General features: G+C 47.6%; 1 protein-coding gene across 1 annotated transcript in view; it reads left to right on the top strand.

Annotated features, from left to right (window-relative positions):
* The window catches only part of LOC147727408 (atrial natriuretic peptide receptor 2-like), a 592,594-nt gene extending 577,185 nt beyond the window's left edge, over positions 1-15,409 (top strand). Inside the window, exon 21 of the mRNA XM_086963625.1 lies at positions 14,213-15,409. Within this exon, the coding sequence (XP_086819751.1) occupies positions 14,213-14,341 (129 nt within the window). The 3' untranslated portion in view covers positions 14,342-15,409. The remainder of the gene's footprint in view (positions 1-14,212) is intronic.
* Positions 15,410-16,727: the final 1,318 nt, after the last annotated feature.

Raw genomic sequence — 16,727 nt, 5'->3', positions numbered from 1 at the left:
ATCTGAGGTACAGTGGCCGCTACCACCCCCTACCAAGGGATAAAGAAGCGACAAGGCAGCACAGGAGCTAAGTCTCACAGGAGCACCCAGCTGTACAGTAGCGCTGGCGAATCCAGGTGCCTTTGAGAGTGGTGAAGTGGGAGGCGATTGAACCCTGACACGTGAGGGTGAGGAGGACAGTGCACCAGGCAGTCCCAAGACCCAGAACGCCAAACCAAACAGGCGAGCAACAATGTGCGCCCAATCGTCCTCGGCGACGGCGCCGGTCCCATTTCTACCCAAGCCAGGTGAGCCCCTGATGAAGTGGGAAGATTGGAAGGAATACATAACGAACTACATAGAAGTCCTGGAGGACGAGAATGAAGAGACTTTCACCCCCATCAGGAAAAGGAGAATTTTGCTGCGCAATTTGGGACCGGAGGGTATCAGAGTATTCAAAAACCTGGTACCCAAGGAGAGACAGGCAGGGGAAGACGATGTCTACGCGCACGCCTTGGAAGAACTGAATGAACATTATCGATCGGCAGTGTGTGTGTCGATAGATCGTTATAATTTCCAACAGCAGGAGCAGGGTGAGTCCATCGACGAGTATGTGGCGGCATTGAAAAAGCTGGCGTCTACGTGCCAGTTTGGTGGGCTCCACGATGAATTCATCAGAGACCAAATAGTAATGCACACGACGATGAAGTCGGTCCAGGATAAGCTTTGGTCGGGTGGTGCCACCACATTGAATGAAGCGATCGCAATGGTGAAAAAGGCGGAGTTGGCACGACGATGTGCGGACGCAGCGAAAAGAGAAATGGCGGCGAAGCCCATGGTCAACAGAATAGAGGATTAAGAGCCTAAGGGCGGGAACAGGAACACAGGCCCGATCTACAAGGGACCCAACAAGTGGCAAGGAAAACCAGGACCGCCAGGGAGGCAGGTGAAAGGCAGTAAGACATCGTGTTACCGTTGTGGCAGTTGGGCCCATGAGGCGAACGATAAAAGGTGTCCAGCATTCAGGGCCAAATTCATGTTATGCGGAGTGATGGGACATTATGAAAAAGTGTGTAGAAGGAAAATGGCCCGCAACACAGTGAAATTTGTCGATGTAGACCAGGAGGAACGGGAAGGAAGATGCCACGTGGAAGAGGATGAAGTGTTGTGCATCGAGGACCAGGTGCTGAGTGTAGGCTCCAGGAGATCGAATAAACCAGTGCTGGACATGTTGATAGGGGGTGTATCGATAAGCATCGTGGCGGACTCAGGCTCACCATACACGCTGGTCCAGAGAACAGTATGGAAAGAGAAGTTCATGCCCCAGCTAGGTCCACACCTGGAACCACCGGACATCAGACCGGTCACATACCTGGGAGATCGCATTCCCATTGCAGGCTATTGATCACTAACATTCGAGTTCAGAGGGCACAGTGCAGAGTGCAAACTATATGTGGCGGAGAAAGGCCCATCGGTATTGGGTTGGATGGACCAAGGAGACTTGGGCATCAAGCTGGACCCTGGCGGAGCAGTGCAGGTGCTATTGACGGAACCTGAACCGTAGCCAGACATGGCGAAATGAAGAAGAGACTTTCCAAAAGTATTCAGTGGAAGAGTCGGGAGACTAGAGAGGTTTGCGCACAAGATCATCCTCAAAGCGGATGCCAAACCAGTGGCACATAAAGCAAGGAATGCACCGATAGCTGTGAGGGAGGCAGTACAGAAGGAGCTGTGCGACTTGGAAGGAAACAGAATTATTGAACCAATCATATGCGCAGAGTGGCTTGCCCCCCTTGTGGTGGTGATGAAACCGAACGGCAAGGTCCGGCTGTGCATGGACCTGCGCGAACTTAACAAGAACATAGTGGTGGAGAAGGTCCCGCTGCCCCGAATAGAGGAGATGCTGGCAAAGACCAAAGGAAAGAAATGGTATTCCACCATAGACCTGACGTCGGCGTACTACCAGGTAGCGTTGCACCCGGAGAGCAGGAGGCTAACATCATTCATCACCCCCTTCGGATGCTACCAATTCTGTAGGATGCCCTTCGGATTGGCATCGGCAGCGGCGGTCTTTCAAAAGCTGATGCACCGTCTCTTTAAGGACATGAAAGGGGTCCAGTACTTCCAAGATGACATCTTGGTCATGGGGAGTGACCAACAGGACCACGATGCAAAGCTGGCCAAAGTACTGAAGGTGCTGGAGGACAAGGGGCTGACTGCTGAGTGGGAGAAATGCCACCTAGGCATGGCATCCGTCACCTACCTGGGGCGCGAAATCAGTGAACTAGGAATCACGCCCAAGAAGAAGAATGTAAAGGCGATATGCGATGCACCACCACCCGCTAGCAAGGAGGAAGTCAGGTCCTTCCTAGGAATGGCAGAGTACTAGAGCAAATCCATACAGCACTTTGCTTCCAAGACCCACCACATGCGGTTGTTGACCAGAGAGAAGACGTCATTTGATTGGACAGAAGAAACGCAGAGGGAATTTGAATACGTCAATAGAGAGGTAACACAAGCCATACCCCTCCAAGGATATGACCCACAAGGGAATACGGTAGTGACAACTGATGCCAGTGACAAAGGACTCAGCGCAGTCCTCATGCAAGACAGGGGTGGAGAAAAATGGAGACCCTTAGTTTTGCGTCCAGGACCCTGACAGACAATGATAAAAAGTTCAGTGTCATCGAAAAGGAGATGCTGGCAGTGGTTTGGGCCATGGGGAGATTTTGCCAGTTCCTATGGGGGACAAGATTCCAACTAAGAACAGACCACAAGCCATTAGTACGGGTCCTTTCATCTAGTGGGCATGCAAATGCCACCCCGAGGATAGCGAAAATGACTCTCAAGCTACTGGAGTATCGGTACGACGTAATGTACATCCCGGGGAGCAGAAATAAAGTCGCTGACTATCTCAGCAGGGCAGCAGCTATGGAGTCAGCAGGAGAAGAAAAGGAAGAAGAAGATGAAATGGTGGCACTGATGGAAGAACCGGAGAAGGTGATAAGTAACCTAGAATGGAAGGACGCATACCAGACAGACAAGATCATCCAGGAGTTGAAGGGGTACATCACAGGAGGATGGCCGGAAAAGAGACACCTGAGCGGAGACATGAGGAAATATTTCGAGGTGAGAGAAGAGCTCTCACTCTGGGACAAGGGAGTCTTTGTGTATCGAGGGGACAAAGTAGTACCCCCGTAAGGTCTCATCCTTAGACTACTAACTATACTGCACGAAGGCCATCTAGGAATTGGGAAGACCAAGTTAAGAGCCAAGCAAGGTTATTGGTGGCCTGGCATGGATACGCAAACCAAGAGACATGTAAGGGAGTGTAACCAATGTATACAGGCGGATAAGACCATAACACCATTGAGGCCGGCCATAGGAAAGTTTGACACACCGAGGAACCCATGGGAAGAACTTTCCATCGACATATTGGGTCCCATCTTGGACGAGCAAGGAACCCCTAAGTATCTATGCGCCCTGGTGGACAAATATTCCAAGTGGCCAGAAATACATATCAGTGAAGAAATGGACACTGACACTATATTAAAATTTCTCACAGCCACCTTCCTCAGGGAAGGTATTCCCTAATCCATATTAAGTGACAATGGACCACAATTTACTTCTGACAAATGGGTGAAATACATGGAGAGAAATGGAATCTGTTTTAAACACACTTCCATATACCATCCTGCAGGGAATGGACAAGTTGAACGCTTCAATACGGTCTTAATTGGCTCTATCCAAGCAGCCATCATGATGGGGAAGGACTGGGAGAAGGAACTGTTGCACATAATCTGGGCGTATCGCATCACCCCCTGTGGCACGGGGTACAGCCCTTTCCAGATTTTAAGAGGCAGAGACCCATTCACCAAGGATAATTTGGCGTGGAAAGAGAAGGCGGTAACCAGTAAATGGTCTCCAGCGGTTGTACAAGCTAATCTGGAAAGGGCCCAGAGGATATATTCAGAACACTACAATAAGAAAAGGAATGTAAAAGACTCACAATTGGAAGAAGGAGAATGGGTAAGAGTCAAACTGGCCACACTTCAACGGAAGGGGGATAGTAAATACAGCAGACCTTTACAGGTCAAAGAGGTTCTTGGCCGAGCGGCCAGGCTGAGTGACGACAACGTATGGTCCCAGGAGCGCATGGCTCGATGTAACAAAATTGTACAATGGGCTCCAGAGCCACGGGAACATGACGAGAGGGACCAACGGATTTTGGGAACTGATACGGACACTCAAGAAGTAGAAATGGAAAACACGGAGCCAGGGGTGGAGCAAGAAGATGGAGGCTCCCCAGGCGCCGGCAGGACGAGTCGAGAGGGAAGAGAACAGGTGGACAGAGAAAGATCGTTGGTCCACAAAAGCAAGGAGGAAGAGTCCCTGACCCAATGGGGAGCGGAAGGAACAGCCACTCCGGTAAGGTGCACCAGGGGTGGACGATTGATAGTGAAGTCCTCCAGGTTCCGGGACTATGAGATGGGTGATGGACACTGAAGCCCCCATAGAATAAGTTACTGGTTTCTGGAAAAAAGGGAAGATATGTAGAGTTGCCGCTCTAGTTGTCTCACGTCGCGTGACAACGTGAGGCGGCGGCCATTTTGTAGAGCGCGCTTCGGAGCGCGAATCAGTCGGGTGCCGGAGCTGTGTGAGGCAACACGCTCGGTGCTCTGTGTGATCTATATATTAAATAAATAATTCAGCAATCTCCTATTACCAGTCTCTGTCATCTTGTATGTACATAGATCTTTACACACATTATTCACCTTCTTCGTCAACCAACTAATTTTTAATCTGTGGAGATAGCATTAAAGGAACTGCATAATGAGCCTTCAAACTTATACCATCAACCCTCCTCAGCCGTTTTGGGTTTCCGGAACAGAACCTCCCTTAAAGTGGCTTGAATGGAAACCTTATTTCAGTAACTACATTGATGCCTTAGATGAAGATGGAAAAATGTCAGCTATTAAAAATAAAAGACTACTTTTGCATTCTTTAGCTCCCGATGGACTAAAAGTATTTTAAGGCATGACAAAATCTTGTTTCCCAGGTGACTTAAATGTTTATGCTTTAGCTTTACTTCATCTGGATACTTATTTTGCACCCAAGGTTTGTATTGGAGTAACCAGATATAAATTATTTTTAGGAAACAGAATTAAGATGAAAGTATCGATCATTACCTTACTGTACTCAAAAGGTAGCTTTAGATTGTATTGTTTTAAGTTAGACAGTTGCTGTTTGCTGATGAAGCTGCAAGATGTTGGTTCAGCTCCTCGACCTTAATAAAGGACTTTGACTAAATTGGTTATCCAGTGTCCTTCTTAACAAAGACTTGTGGCTGGGCTCTATGACCTCGGGGCTTATGCCTGGGCCCTGTGAGTAAAGGACTTGTGGCAGGGCCCTTCAAGAGCAGAGTGTTTGACAGTTTTCATTGAAGAGTTGAGTTATGCTTGGACTCTGGGAGAACCTGGTATGTACCCAGAATCTGTGAAAGCAGAGGACCTGCCTTGGTCTTATGAGTATAGGTTATGCGGCTGGCCTTTCAAGTGCTGAATACGTGCCTCAATTTATCCTGCACAATTTGGCCAAGTACAGCATTTTGAATTCAGGAATCTATGGACGCCATTTTACACTACTGTGGGATTTGTTGGCAATTTCAGATGTTTACAATCTTTATTTTACTCATAAGCTGAAAGACAGAACTTGCTTCTAAATATTAGTTTGTGATGTTTCTTCAAATCAGATGTCTACCATATCGGTTTAGTTGTGAAGGAATGATAACATCATGCATGAATGAACACAGCACAAGTGGCATGTCCTAGAAACGTGTCCTTGGAGCTGGTTTCCAGTATTGGGCCTCATTCAAACTTCTCACATGCTAGCAAAGGAAGAGCACAGTTTCCCCGTATCAATCAATTTGACCAAGCCAGAGAATCGAGATTTCAAAGCAGGACTGCCTGCTACACAGACCTGTGGAAATGCCACTATACTGGGGGCTTTTCTCAACATTTGATCACCAACATCTTTAACTATAAAGTCAAATGAAACCCATGTATGAGCAGTGGCCTATCATTAGCCCCACACGCAACACCTGAGCTCCAGGGGGGGGGGGGGGGGTAAAGTTTCTTTACGCCACTGTGTATGAGTGGGAGTCATGCTGTCTGCTCTTCTTAGTGAATGGCCCACCTTGTTAGGAGTTTAATTAAGGTTAAGAACTCTAGGTGTTTAATATAGCCTTATAGCCCGCCATAGCGGGCTATACTGGCCATTAACGGCCCGCGCCAAAGGCGAGGGACTTTAATAAGGGAGGGGGACTTTAATAGCCGGTTTAGCCCAGCTATGAAGGGCTATAAGGCTATTAGAACATTCTGCCACTAGAGGGAGGAATGTTCTAGCAAATTAAACAAAGGCTTTAGGGAGCGCAAGGGGATTGAACTCCCCTCAGGCTCTCTGAAGCTTTTGTTCAGAGCCACAGCTGTGAACTAAGAAGCATTGGAATGTTGGAGCTCCGGGTTTATATCAGGGATTATAAGCCCGGAGCTATTCCATTGTTTTCAATGGAGCTTCCAACATTTCAATGTTCTAATTTAGGTTTAAGACTCTGGGAGTTTAATTAAGGTTTGGTACTCTGCTTATTCTGAGCCTTTTTCTGGAACTTTCCAATGTTTGCAAATGCAGGACTAAAGGCAGAAAGAGACAGTGAAGCCTTTTACTCTGGGTCCTCAGGCAGTAGGATACTGTTGTTTACCTTCAGTGTCCAATGTGGTTATATTCTATTTAATTCCAATTGGATAACCAAGTTATCCCCTTTGTACACTAGTCTGTCCAACTGAACAAGCAGTTAAAGAGCTCCATAGTTAAAAATGTGCATCTTCCACTGTTGTGCATCTTATGGCCCAGGATAACTGTCTTATATCAACTTGTTGGTTGCTGGTTTTGGTTATTCTTTGTCAAGTAATGCTCGGCCCATGAATTTGTCAAGCTCAGGAATCTATTTCACCTAGTTTAGGCCATCTATTTAGTAACACAACCCATGACTTTTGTAGAGCATTCTTAATTTAGCTTCTTAGGCCGCTCATCTTTTACTGTCTCCCTCCTCCGCATATTTCATCCCACTTAAAGCACTAACCAAGGGTCCAGCAGCTCGGGTCGCTTCTAACGGTGTGTGCTTTCCCACAGTTTAAGGCCATACATTAAGAAACTGCATGTCCATTGTCACAAAATAATGTCATTTTTTTTGCAAATATGTTTTATTGATTTTATATGTAGTACATCATAACACATATATATGCCAACATTGGTAGGCACTGCAGCTGCTACATTAGATACAGCACATGTGATCTTGTGCAGTCTGTTCACATCCGTAAGGGCAGTATAAAATACTATAGAAACAAGACTCGTAAGTACATTTATAGTTGGTCTCCAATAGGCGGCAGGAGAAGGAGGAAGAGAAGGGGAGGGGAGAGATGTGGGACATGTCCAATATATCATGGTTTACATTCATGAACGTCCCCCAAGACATAAACATTGCTGCATGGCCATCCATAGATACTCTGACGCATGTGGACTTACGGAGTAAGCGATTGTACTGACGCCATATACAATTGGGTAACAAGATTAGTATCTCAGGAGAGCAAAAAGAAGATCAAAACTGTGCATTCATTAACTGCTAAAAGAAAAGAGACACAAAAAGTGTGCAACAAACTGATCAGTTCTGAACCCCCCCCCCCCCAGTTCCGTGTGCAGTGATATCTTGGTACAATCAGCATATATCTATCAATAAGAAGGTGGCGTGGTGTACGTGCCATCCCATCGTGTGTGCGTGTCAGCTACCCATGGCCTTCACCTCCGAGGGGTCCCCAAGCGGTGTGTCTGCACTTTGTTGCAAGTCCGTATAGAGAGCGTCCCAGAATGTGGCAATATGGAGCTTTCCAGCCCCAGGGTCTCTTTGCCCTTGATTGTGAGAACGTCTGCCTTGGACCACACGATCATGGAGTGTCGCCAAGCCTGAATATGAGGGGGGTCTGACGTTTTCCATCGCTTACTAATAAACATCTTGGCCACTATCATTCCCAGGTCGAGGAACCTGGACGTAACCTTTGTGCTGGGCGTTCTACGGAACTTGTGCAGCAAATAGGTTAGCCAGTCGAAAAGTAACTCCCGGCCCCTGCAAGTGGGCAGCAGCGCAGCAATGTCACTCCAGTATGCACCCTCCCGGGCATAGTTCCAGAGCATATGCACCAAATCTGCCCCAGCTGCAGCGCACCTCGGGCATGTGGTATCCTCGCAAATAAAATATTGGTTCATATTTGCAGGCATGAGGTATGCCCTGTGGACTATGTATAGTTGAATCTGGCGAAAGTGCATGTTCCTGGGGATGTGTGTCGGCTACTCTTGAGCACCTGGGTCCAGTCTTTATCGGTGAACGGGTGACCTAGGTCCTGCTCCCACTTGTGAAGAAGTGTGTCAAGGCTGATCGCTGTCTGAGTCTGAGTGAGTCTGCAAACCAGTGCTTTAGGTGTCTACCCTGTCCCACGATGTGTAAGTACTGCATAGTGAGATGTGGTTGCGGCTCAGTAGCGGCATCCCCCCATGTTGCTGTGAGTGAGGCCACCAGCACACGATGGGTGAGGAATTGGCTTGGCAGCAGCCCTTCCTCAGCTACAAATGTCTTGTACGGTGTGAGCGCCCCCTTGCAATTGAGGTCTCCGAGGGTTTGGACACCCAGCTCTTGCCAGTCCCTGATTGCAGGCGCTCTGAGCGCCGTTTGTCCACTAGGTGTTCCTTCTAAAGGTATTACCGGCGCATAGGGGGTCACGGTGCATTTTACTTATAGGCTTCTGTGGAAGCAGTTTTGGGCCACAGTGAGTAATAGGGGCTCCTGTGATCTCGGATGCGCGCCCGGGTGAAAGAGCTCGACTATTCGCTCCAGGATGTAGGGTGGTGCGTAGTCACTGTGTCCGCACAGTGACAACTCAACAGCCACCGGGCAATCCACTGCAGCTGTGAGGCCAAGTAGTAATGCTCCAAGCAAGGAGCCACCAACCAACTTTGGTCTGTTGGCAGGTATAGCTTTTCCAGTGCCATCCTATGTCTGGCTTTGCCCCAGAGGAAGTCCCTGATCTGCTTCTCTAAGGAGGTGAAGAAGGAAGCCGGCACATAACGGGGTAGATTTATGAAATAGTATAAGAGCCGCGGGAGAATCACCATTTTAGTGAGTGCTATTCTTCTTGTCAGAGCCAGTGGCAGCGTGCTCCAGAAGCGCATCTATGACTTGATGGATGTCACCGCCCTTCCTTGGTTCCTATCGAAAAGGTCATCTGACTGGCGGTAGATTTGGAGACTTAGATAGCGGAAGGTGTCAGGCTGCCATTGTACTTGCTTGCCGCCCATGGTGAGGCCTGTGTCATGGAGCCCCTCCCCAAACAGGTAGAGGCAGGATTTGTCAATATTCATTCTTAAGCCAGAGAGCTTCGCGAAGCCTTCCAGATCTCTGACGTAGATGAGGAGATCATCTGCATAAAGTAACACCTGGTTTGTGGTACCACCCAGGGGTATCCAATCTTCCAACTTGATTTGCAATGCTTCTGCCAGTGGCTCCATTTCAAGCGCAAATAGGAGCAGGGACAAAGGACACTCCTGCATATGGAGAGAGTCTGAGATGTAGGGGTCCATTTTGACCCTGATGGTGGGGCCAGTGTAGAGAAGTCGCGTTAGCTGTATGAAGGTTGGGCCGAGGTCTAATTTTTCAAGGATGGCAAACAGATAGGCCCATTCCAAGGAATCAAAGGCCTTTTCCAGGTCTAATACCAGGCACCCCACTCTTGGCCATTCCCTTGTCGCATATGTTGCCACCCTAAAGAACCGACGCAGATTGAGCGAAGTACTGCGCGCTGGCACAAAGCCATTCTGATCGGCTTGGACCAACCCTGGGACCACCTGTGCCAGTCTATCCGCCAACACCTTCGTGAGTATTTTATAATCAGTTGAGCAGAGCCAGGGGTCTATAGGAGCCCATCTCCAACGGATCCTTGCTAGGCTTCAGCAATGACACCAGGTGTGCTTTGCACATAGAAGGAGGCAGCTGTTGCGCCTCCAATTCAGTGGTGAGCACAGTGCTTAGGCGCTGCACTAGTGAGATGTGGTATGCCTTGTAGTACTCCATAGGCTGCCCGTTAGGCCCTGGGGCTTTCCCAGACGCTAAGTATTTTATGGGGTCCCCAGTTTCTACCAGCGAGATCTGCTCATTGCGCAGCTCCCTGTGGTCTCCTGTCACTGTGGGCAGCTGCAAGCTGTCTAGAAACCGTGCCATGTCTCACGCATCGCAGCTACTGAGAGATTGATACAGCAGTGCATAATGCTGCCCCAGAGCTGTGTGTATTTTGCGCTGCGTAGTTAACAACTGACCTGCCGGGGCCCTCAACGCCCCGATTGGGGCATGAGCATGTTTCCGACGGATCAGCCAGGCCAGCAATCTACCCGCTCTATCAGCCGCCGTGTGTGTGCAAGCTGTGTGTGCTGTGTAGTTGTGACAGCGAAGCTGTTCCATGTAGTCTGTGTGCTCTTAGTGTAATGTTTCCAGTCACCGTGAGTAGTAGTTGGGTTTCAATCCTCACCAGGGAGTCAGACAGCTGTTTATGGACATTCCACGTGGTACCCGTACAGTGTCCTCTGATGGACACCTTAAACGCCTCCCACTCTATAAACGCGTCATTAGCTGTGCCTTCATTGAGCTTGAAGTATGCTAATGTCGCTGTCCCCAGCGACGATCAAAACGTAGAATCTCCCAGCTGCTGGGTTGAAGACCCCACATGGGGATATGGGGGCGCTGCGCCTCCCACCTGAGCTGCATCAATAGAGGGTTATGATCAGAGTGGGTTTGCCCCAGGTACTCAGTACTGTGGACCAGCGGGAGTAGAGCCTGTAATAATACCAGCCTGTCTAGGCGCACATGTAACCCGTGCACTGCCGAATAGTGAGAGTATACTCAAGCAGTGGGGTTCAGGGTACGCCATACATCAAGTAGGGCCCATTGTGTCAGCCAGCTAGAGAGGACCTGTGCATTGGATGCAGAGGGAGTTCTGTTAAGGGGTGGGAGGGATCTATTGAGATCCACAATGAGCACAGATTTAAAAATCCCCCCCCCCAGTAGCCAGGGAATCCCGCTCCATTGGGCCAGGACCTCAGATATGCGTGAGTGGAAGGAGGTCTGATCTGAGTTTGGGGCATAGAGGGAGCCCAACAACATCTCTTGGCCGTTTAGATACCCTGTCACAAAAGTGTATCTGCCTTTGGCATCGCTCATGCCATCCTCACGAGTAAACGGGATTCCCACTCTGACCCATATTAGCAAGCAGGGCGCATGTGCTGATTATGTGGTGTTGAATATCTGGCCTCTCAATCTCTAGTGCAAGCGCTCTGGCTCAGCCCGTGACATGTGTGTTTCCTGGAGTAGTACTATTCCTGTCTTGTGGCGCTGTAAATACGAGAATATAGAATATTGGCATGTGGGGGTGTGCATGCTGCGTACATTCCACGTGGTCACTGCAACTTGTGTCATGTCTGCTTATGGCACCGTTCCACTTGGTTTGGGGGAACGGTGCAACAACAAAGATGTAGTGTGTACAGGGGTTTACAGAATGATCTTGACAAGCTAGCACTCAAAACGTTACCTTGAACCATTTTAATGCATAGGGCCAATGCCATGGCAAGGCTTTTCCAAACTATTATCTTGCCCAACTGTGGCAGTAATTTATCCAGTGTGAATGCTGGTGCTGTGTGTGTAGCAAGTGTCTTACTGCGAGCGCCAACTATCCCTCCTCAATGCGGCAATAATATCTGTGGCCTCATCCTGTGCGCTGGCATGCGCTTGAGGTGTGTATGTTCAGTAGCGGTCATGTCTGGGGCGTGGAGTGCGTGCATTCGACATAGTAAAGCCGCAAAGACAAAGTACATTGGGAAGAGTGATCATTAACAGAGTCCATTCCCATAGAAGAGTCTACTTGAGTGTACAGCTTTATTTATTGTTCCTGTTGGCGGCACTTTGTTCAGATGATGCCATCCGCAGGTGCTAGCAGTGGCAGATCCAGAGGAGATTTCTTCATGATTCTCACGCTACATCTGAGTCGCCAGTGTTGCCCCCACCACCAAGGCGTCCTGGTGTTCCAACCGGCGTTGCTCTGGGTCGGGTGCCACAGTAGTTGCGGACATAATTCCTACCTTCTTCCGCCGACCACGGTGGTGGGCTCTCTTGCCGCCAATATTAGTATATTCCGTGCCTGAGGATCGAGGCACGGACCATAACCCTGATTCCTCTAGCCAATCCCAAGTGTCGGCAGGTGTATCAAAGAAGCGGGCCACTCTGTTAGCCACCACCCTGAATCTGGCAGGGAACAGCAGAGAATATGGCAGGTTCAACTTGTAGCTGATGCTTCACAGCAGCATAGGTGTTTGTCCGTCTCTCGACTTGTGCCGTATAGTCCGGAAACAGCATAGCAGGATTCCCTCCGACCTATAGGCCCGAGATCTTGTGAGTCTTGCGCAGAACTGTGTCTCGGTCCCTGTAATGTAAGAGTTTAAAGAGGAATGGCCGCGGGTGGGCCCCCGGGGGAGGCTTGCATGCCGGGACACAGTGTGCCCTCTCCACCACAAAATGTGACTATAGTGTTCCTAGACATAGCAGGCCTGCAAGTCAATGTTCCACATACTGCTCCAGGGTCCGGCCTTCTTCTAGTCCCTCCGGCAGGCCCACCACCTGGATGTCGTTCCGGTGGGAGTGCCCTTCAGCATCTTTGACTCGATCTTCCAGGGCGTGTAGACGGTCGAGGAGGTCTTGGAGTGCTACTGCGTGACTTCGGGTGACAGGTTTCGGTTCTAGCAGGGAGCTATTGTGTGATTGGACTTTCTCCGCTAGTTTATGGTGGTCAGCACGTAATAGAGTAAAGTCAGAGGTGACCTTGTATATCTGAGATGTGAGTGATGTTCTGGTCTGGTCTAGCACCAACCCGATTTTTTCCTCTGCGGCTAGTACCAAGTCCAGCTTAGTTGCGAGCGCTGCACTCAAAGTGTCGACACCTGCGTCACCTCCTAAATGTGTTGAGTCCTGCATGCCAGATTATGCAGCTTTCTGCTGTGCGTTAGTGCAAAGGCGTCCCATGGCTAGTTTTTGGGCAGAAAGCATTAACCCCTGCTGCGAAGCGGACACAGGACTTTGTGTTGCTTGTCATCATTACGGCTTCAAGGGCACCTTTGTTATCTGTTGGAGCGGCAGTAGAGACAGTATCCTGGTCCTGAGCGTAGCCCGATGGTGACCGCGACCCACTCAGTGTACAGGGTGGATGGGGACCGACCTTCGGGTCTCAACGTCACCAGAACAGGCGCCGAAGACGTGGTGCCTCGTATTGCCTCATCACTAATTTGACAGCAAGCATTACAAAAACGCTAAATAACCTATAATGAATACAGGTCTCTGGGTAGAGTCAGCCTCCAAATAGCAGCATGTACCATCTGATGTGGCTTTAAATGTTTCCAGGTCTGATATTCTTGACTGTATTTAGAGGTTTATTGGTGTAATTAGACAAGATCTGTAGTAGCAACATTTACTACACTCTTTCTGTTCTGTGCTGCTTTATGGGAATTATATATGCTTATCACATGTTTTCTCGTGGATTCATTGAAGTTATTCTCAAACCCTACACCACACTTCCAGCGTTAGTAAATCACACCTCTTCTTTCCATCCACCCAATAGTACTTACCCTATCTCAGATCTGTGCATTATTTTCCGAGGGACATACCTTACTGACCAGTTCCTCTGCAATGTTGCTTTTAAATAAATCGAAGAACAGTTAAGAACCGATCCCTCACATTGTCACCTACATTTTCACAGAATAGACTCAATCTATCATTACCTTATGCTACCTGTCACTCAATCTCTTCTGACCCACTTCTAATTCCCAAAGAGTTGCATTGTGTTCACGAATCGTGTATAAACACTGACAATGAAGAATTGAGTGACTCCTGAGGCAGTTACACCCATAACTCTAGCCTGATCGATTTTGAGTGTCTCTTTCTGTATTTTCTTTCATAAAGATCACTACTTTCCACATTCACTGACATTACTACTTAGAGGCACTATATTTTACTGTAGTGTATGTAATGTGATATTCTCAATAGTCAGAGATCATGCAGGTTGAATGGTGACTTTTGTCATTTTTCTGTCCACAGGGAAAAGGCGACATGGTGACTTATTGGCTGGAAGGAAAACAAGCTTTGTCAGCTCATAAAGGAACGGCAGACACCACAGCAGCCATTCAAGGTTCACAGTGGGATACCCATAATTTGATGTCAGCCTAGTCCAGCATATCATAGCATAAAGATGGTCATTCCATTATACGTGACTGTCCATGTGTCTGCTTTAGATACTGTAGGTTATACAGGGCAAAATAAAAGCCAGGCATTGCTTGATGGAGACACTCCAGGAATTAAAAGAAACACAACAGTTGGTCAAATGCACAACTGCAATTTAATTCAGTTAAATGTTATTACTATACGACTTTATGTTATGGACTGAAATGTACATGCCAGAAAGACTTCTCGGAAACAACAAATCAGAATTTACTTCGACTTTGCTTGTGGACTCAGTCTTGGTGAACTAGTAGACCACCTGCACAGTGGTCATCTGGAAGGCTTCAACTTCATCTTCTCCCAGAGGATCCCATACCATTGGCTAAACAAGACCTTCCCAGGCTGCCAATCCCATGCTGAATGTTCTTCAACTCAATCCTATTGGTCACTCCACAGGATAGGACCAAGATTCTCACAACAAAAGCTGCACTGCTGCCAACTAAGATGGAGCCTGTGTTCCAAGACTCAGCATTCCTAGTTTTCACAAATCTCCTTTAGGACGCTCTTGTTTCACAGAGGAAGCTGAAAAAATATTGAACTCCCTGACTTAATGCATGTGAAAAATTGAGGTCACCCCATATTCTGGACTCATGTTAAAACACTGCTGCTCCATCCCAACTCCAGAAGCTATTCCGACTTATCAATCTTGCTTTCTCTCTTTCTATTTGCTGTTTAGCATTTTCATACACCTATCAGTACAGATCCTCAATAACTTATTTAAATTCATCAACAATGCATTATTGAAGTTTGTATGAATGTGCACACCCTTGCCCTACCTGATGCATCTTTCAGTGCATACTGGCAATTGTCTACTTTCCAAAAATATTTTGAATGCATCTCTGACCCTCATATGTGACCCATCTCGCCCTATAAACAGTACAATACACATGATCCACCTACTTTTCAATCACACAAGCCGGCCTCAATTTGCGTACCTGTTAGTCAAGATAACAGCAGTAGAAAGTGCCCAAGTGGCTGCCAAGCACTGGTCAAATGCCAGTCAACATGACCAGTCACTGTGGATCCTGAGGTTCTGACCCTGATGGGCATAATTCACTTTTGAAGGGAAAGGGTATTTTGTGACTATATATATATATATATATATATATATATATATATATATATATATATATATATATATATATATATATATATATATATATATATATATATATATATATATATATATATATATATATATATATCAAATCAAAATCCACACTCCAAATAAACATTATTTGATGCAGTTTGGAGTTCGTGTTTTCATACTTGCCTTGTGAAACAATACAAGGATTGGAGTGTGGATTTTGATTTGATATATGGATTCGCCATCCAGCACGAACCGCTGTCGACTTGTGGAAGAGTCATGGCGTTGGTCGGCGTTCGCCGAACTTAACGATTTATATATATATGCAGGTACGATGTAATTAACAGCAGAAACATCGAAGTTAAAGAGAATTCATTGACATTCCTGGCAGAACTTACCAAAACCTGTACACTGCATTGTGGGACATGTATTTCCATCTGGAGGTCATGTGACATTGCGTATTTTAATCAGCACAACGCACTTTGCTTTTGATTAACTTTCCCACCTGTGACCAAGGCGAGATCTGAAACGCGTAAGGAAAGGGGAAGGAGTGCTGTTGCCACCGCAAATAAATGGTTTCATCTCTGGAAAGGGCCTCGGTGTGTGTGTTTCCTGTCGTGCTGACAGGAGTGGGCTGCTCCATGCCCACTGTAGAACGAGGCCGCCCTGAAGGGTCGGGGGCTCCTTGAAATTGGAGAAATGTGCTTGGATGTTATTACAGGAGCATGACCCACTACAGTCACACTACCTACGAAGGTAACGCCACTGTGTGAATTGCGTGACTGTTTGGAAGGGAGTCGGAGGGGTATACATCCCGCTCTGACCATCCAGAGGAACAAACGTTTTTGAGGTGGTGAACGCTTACTGTGAGAACTTGCCAATAACTCAGCACATGTCGAAGAGGAAAGCATATCCATTTAAATCAATGCAGGTACGATGTAATTAACAGCAGAAACATCGAAGTTAAAGAGAATTCATTGACATTCCTGGCAGAACTTACCAAAACCTGTACACTGCATTGTGGGACATGTATTTCCATCTGGAGGTCATGTGACATTGCGTATTTTAATCAGCACAACGCACTTTGCTTTTGATTAACTTTCCCACCTGTGACCAAGGCGAGAGCTGAAACGCGTAAGGAAAGGGGAAGGAGTGCTGTTGCCACCGCAAATAAATGGTTTCATCTCTGGAAAGGGCCTCGGTGTGTGTGTTTCCTGTCGTGCTAACAGGAGAGGGCTGCTCCATGCC

The sequence above is a fragment of the Lissotriton vulgaris genome, chromosome 3_1 (assembly GCF_964263255.1).
Source record: "Lissotriton vulgaris chromosome 3_1, aLisVul1.2, whole genome shotgun sequence".
In the NCBI taxonomy this organism is placed as follows: Eukaryota; Metazoa; Chordata; class Amphibia; order Caudata; family Salamandridae; genus Lissotriton; species Lissotriton vulgaris.
The sequence above is the reverse complement of the archived record's forward strand: the minus strand, read 5'-3'. Positions and strand labels throughout refer to the sequence as shown.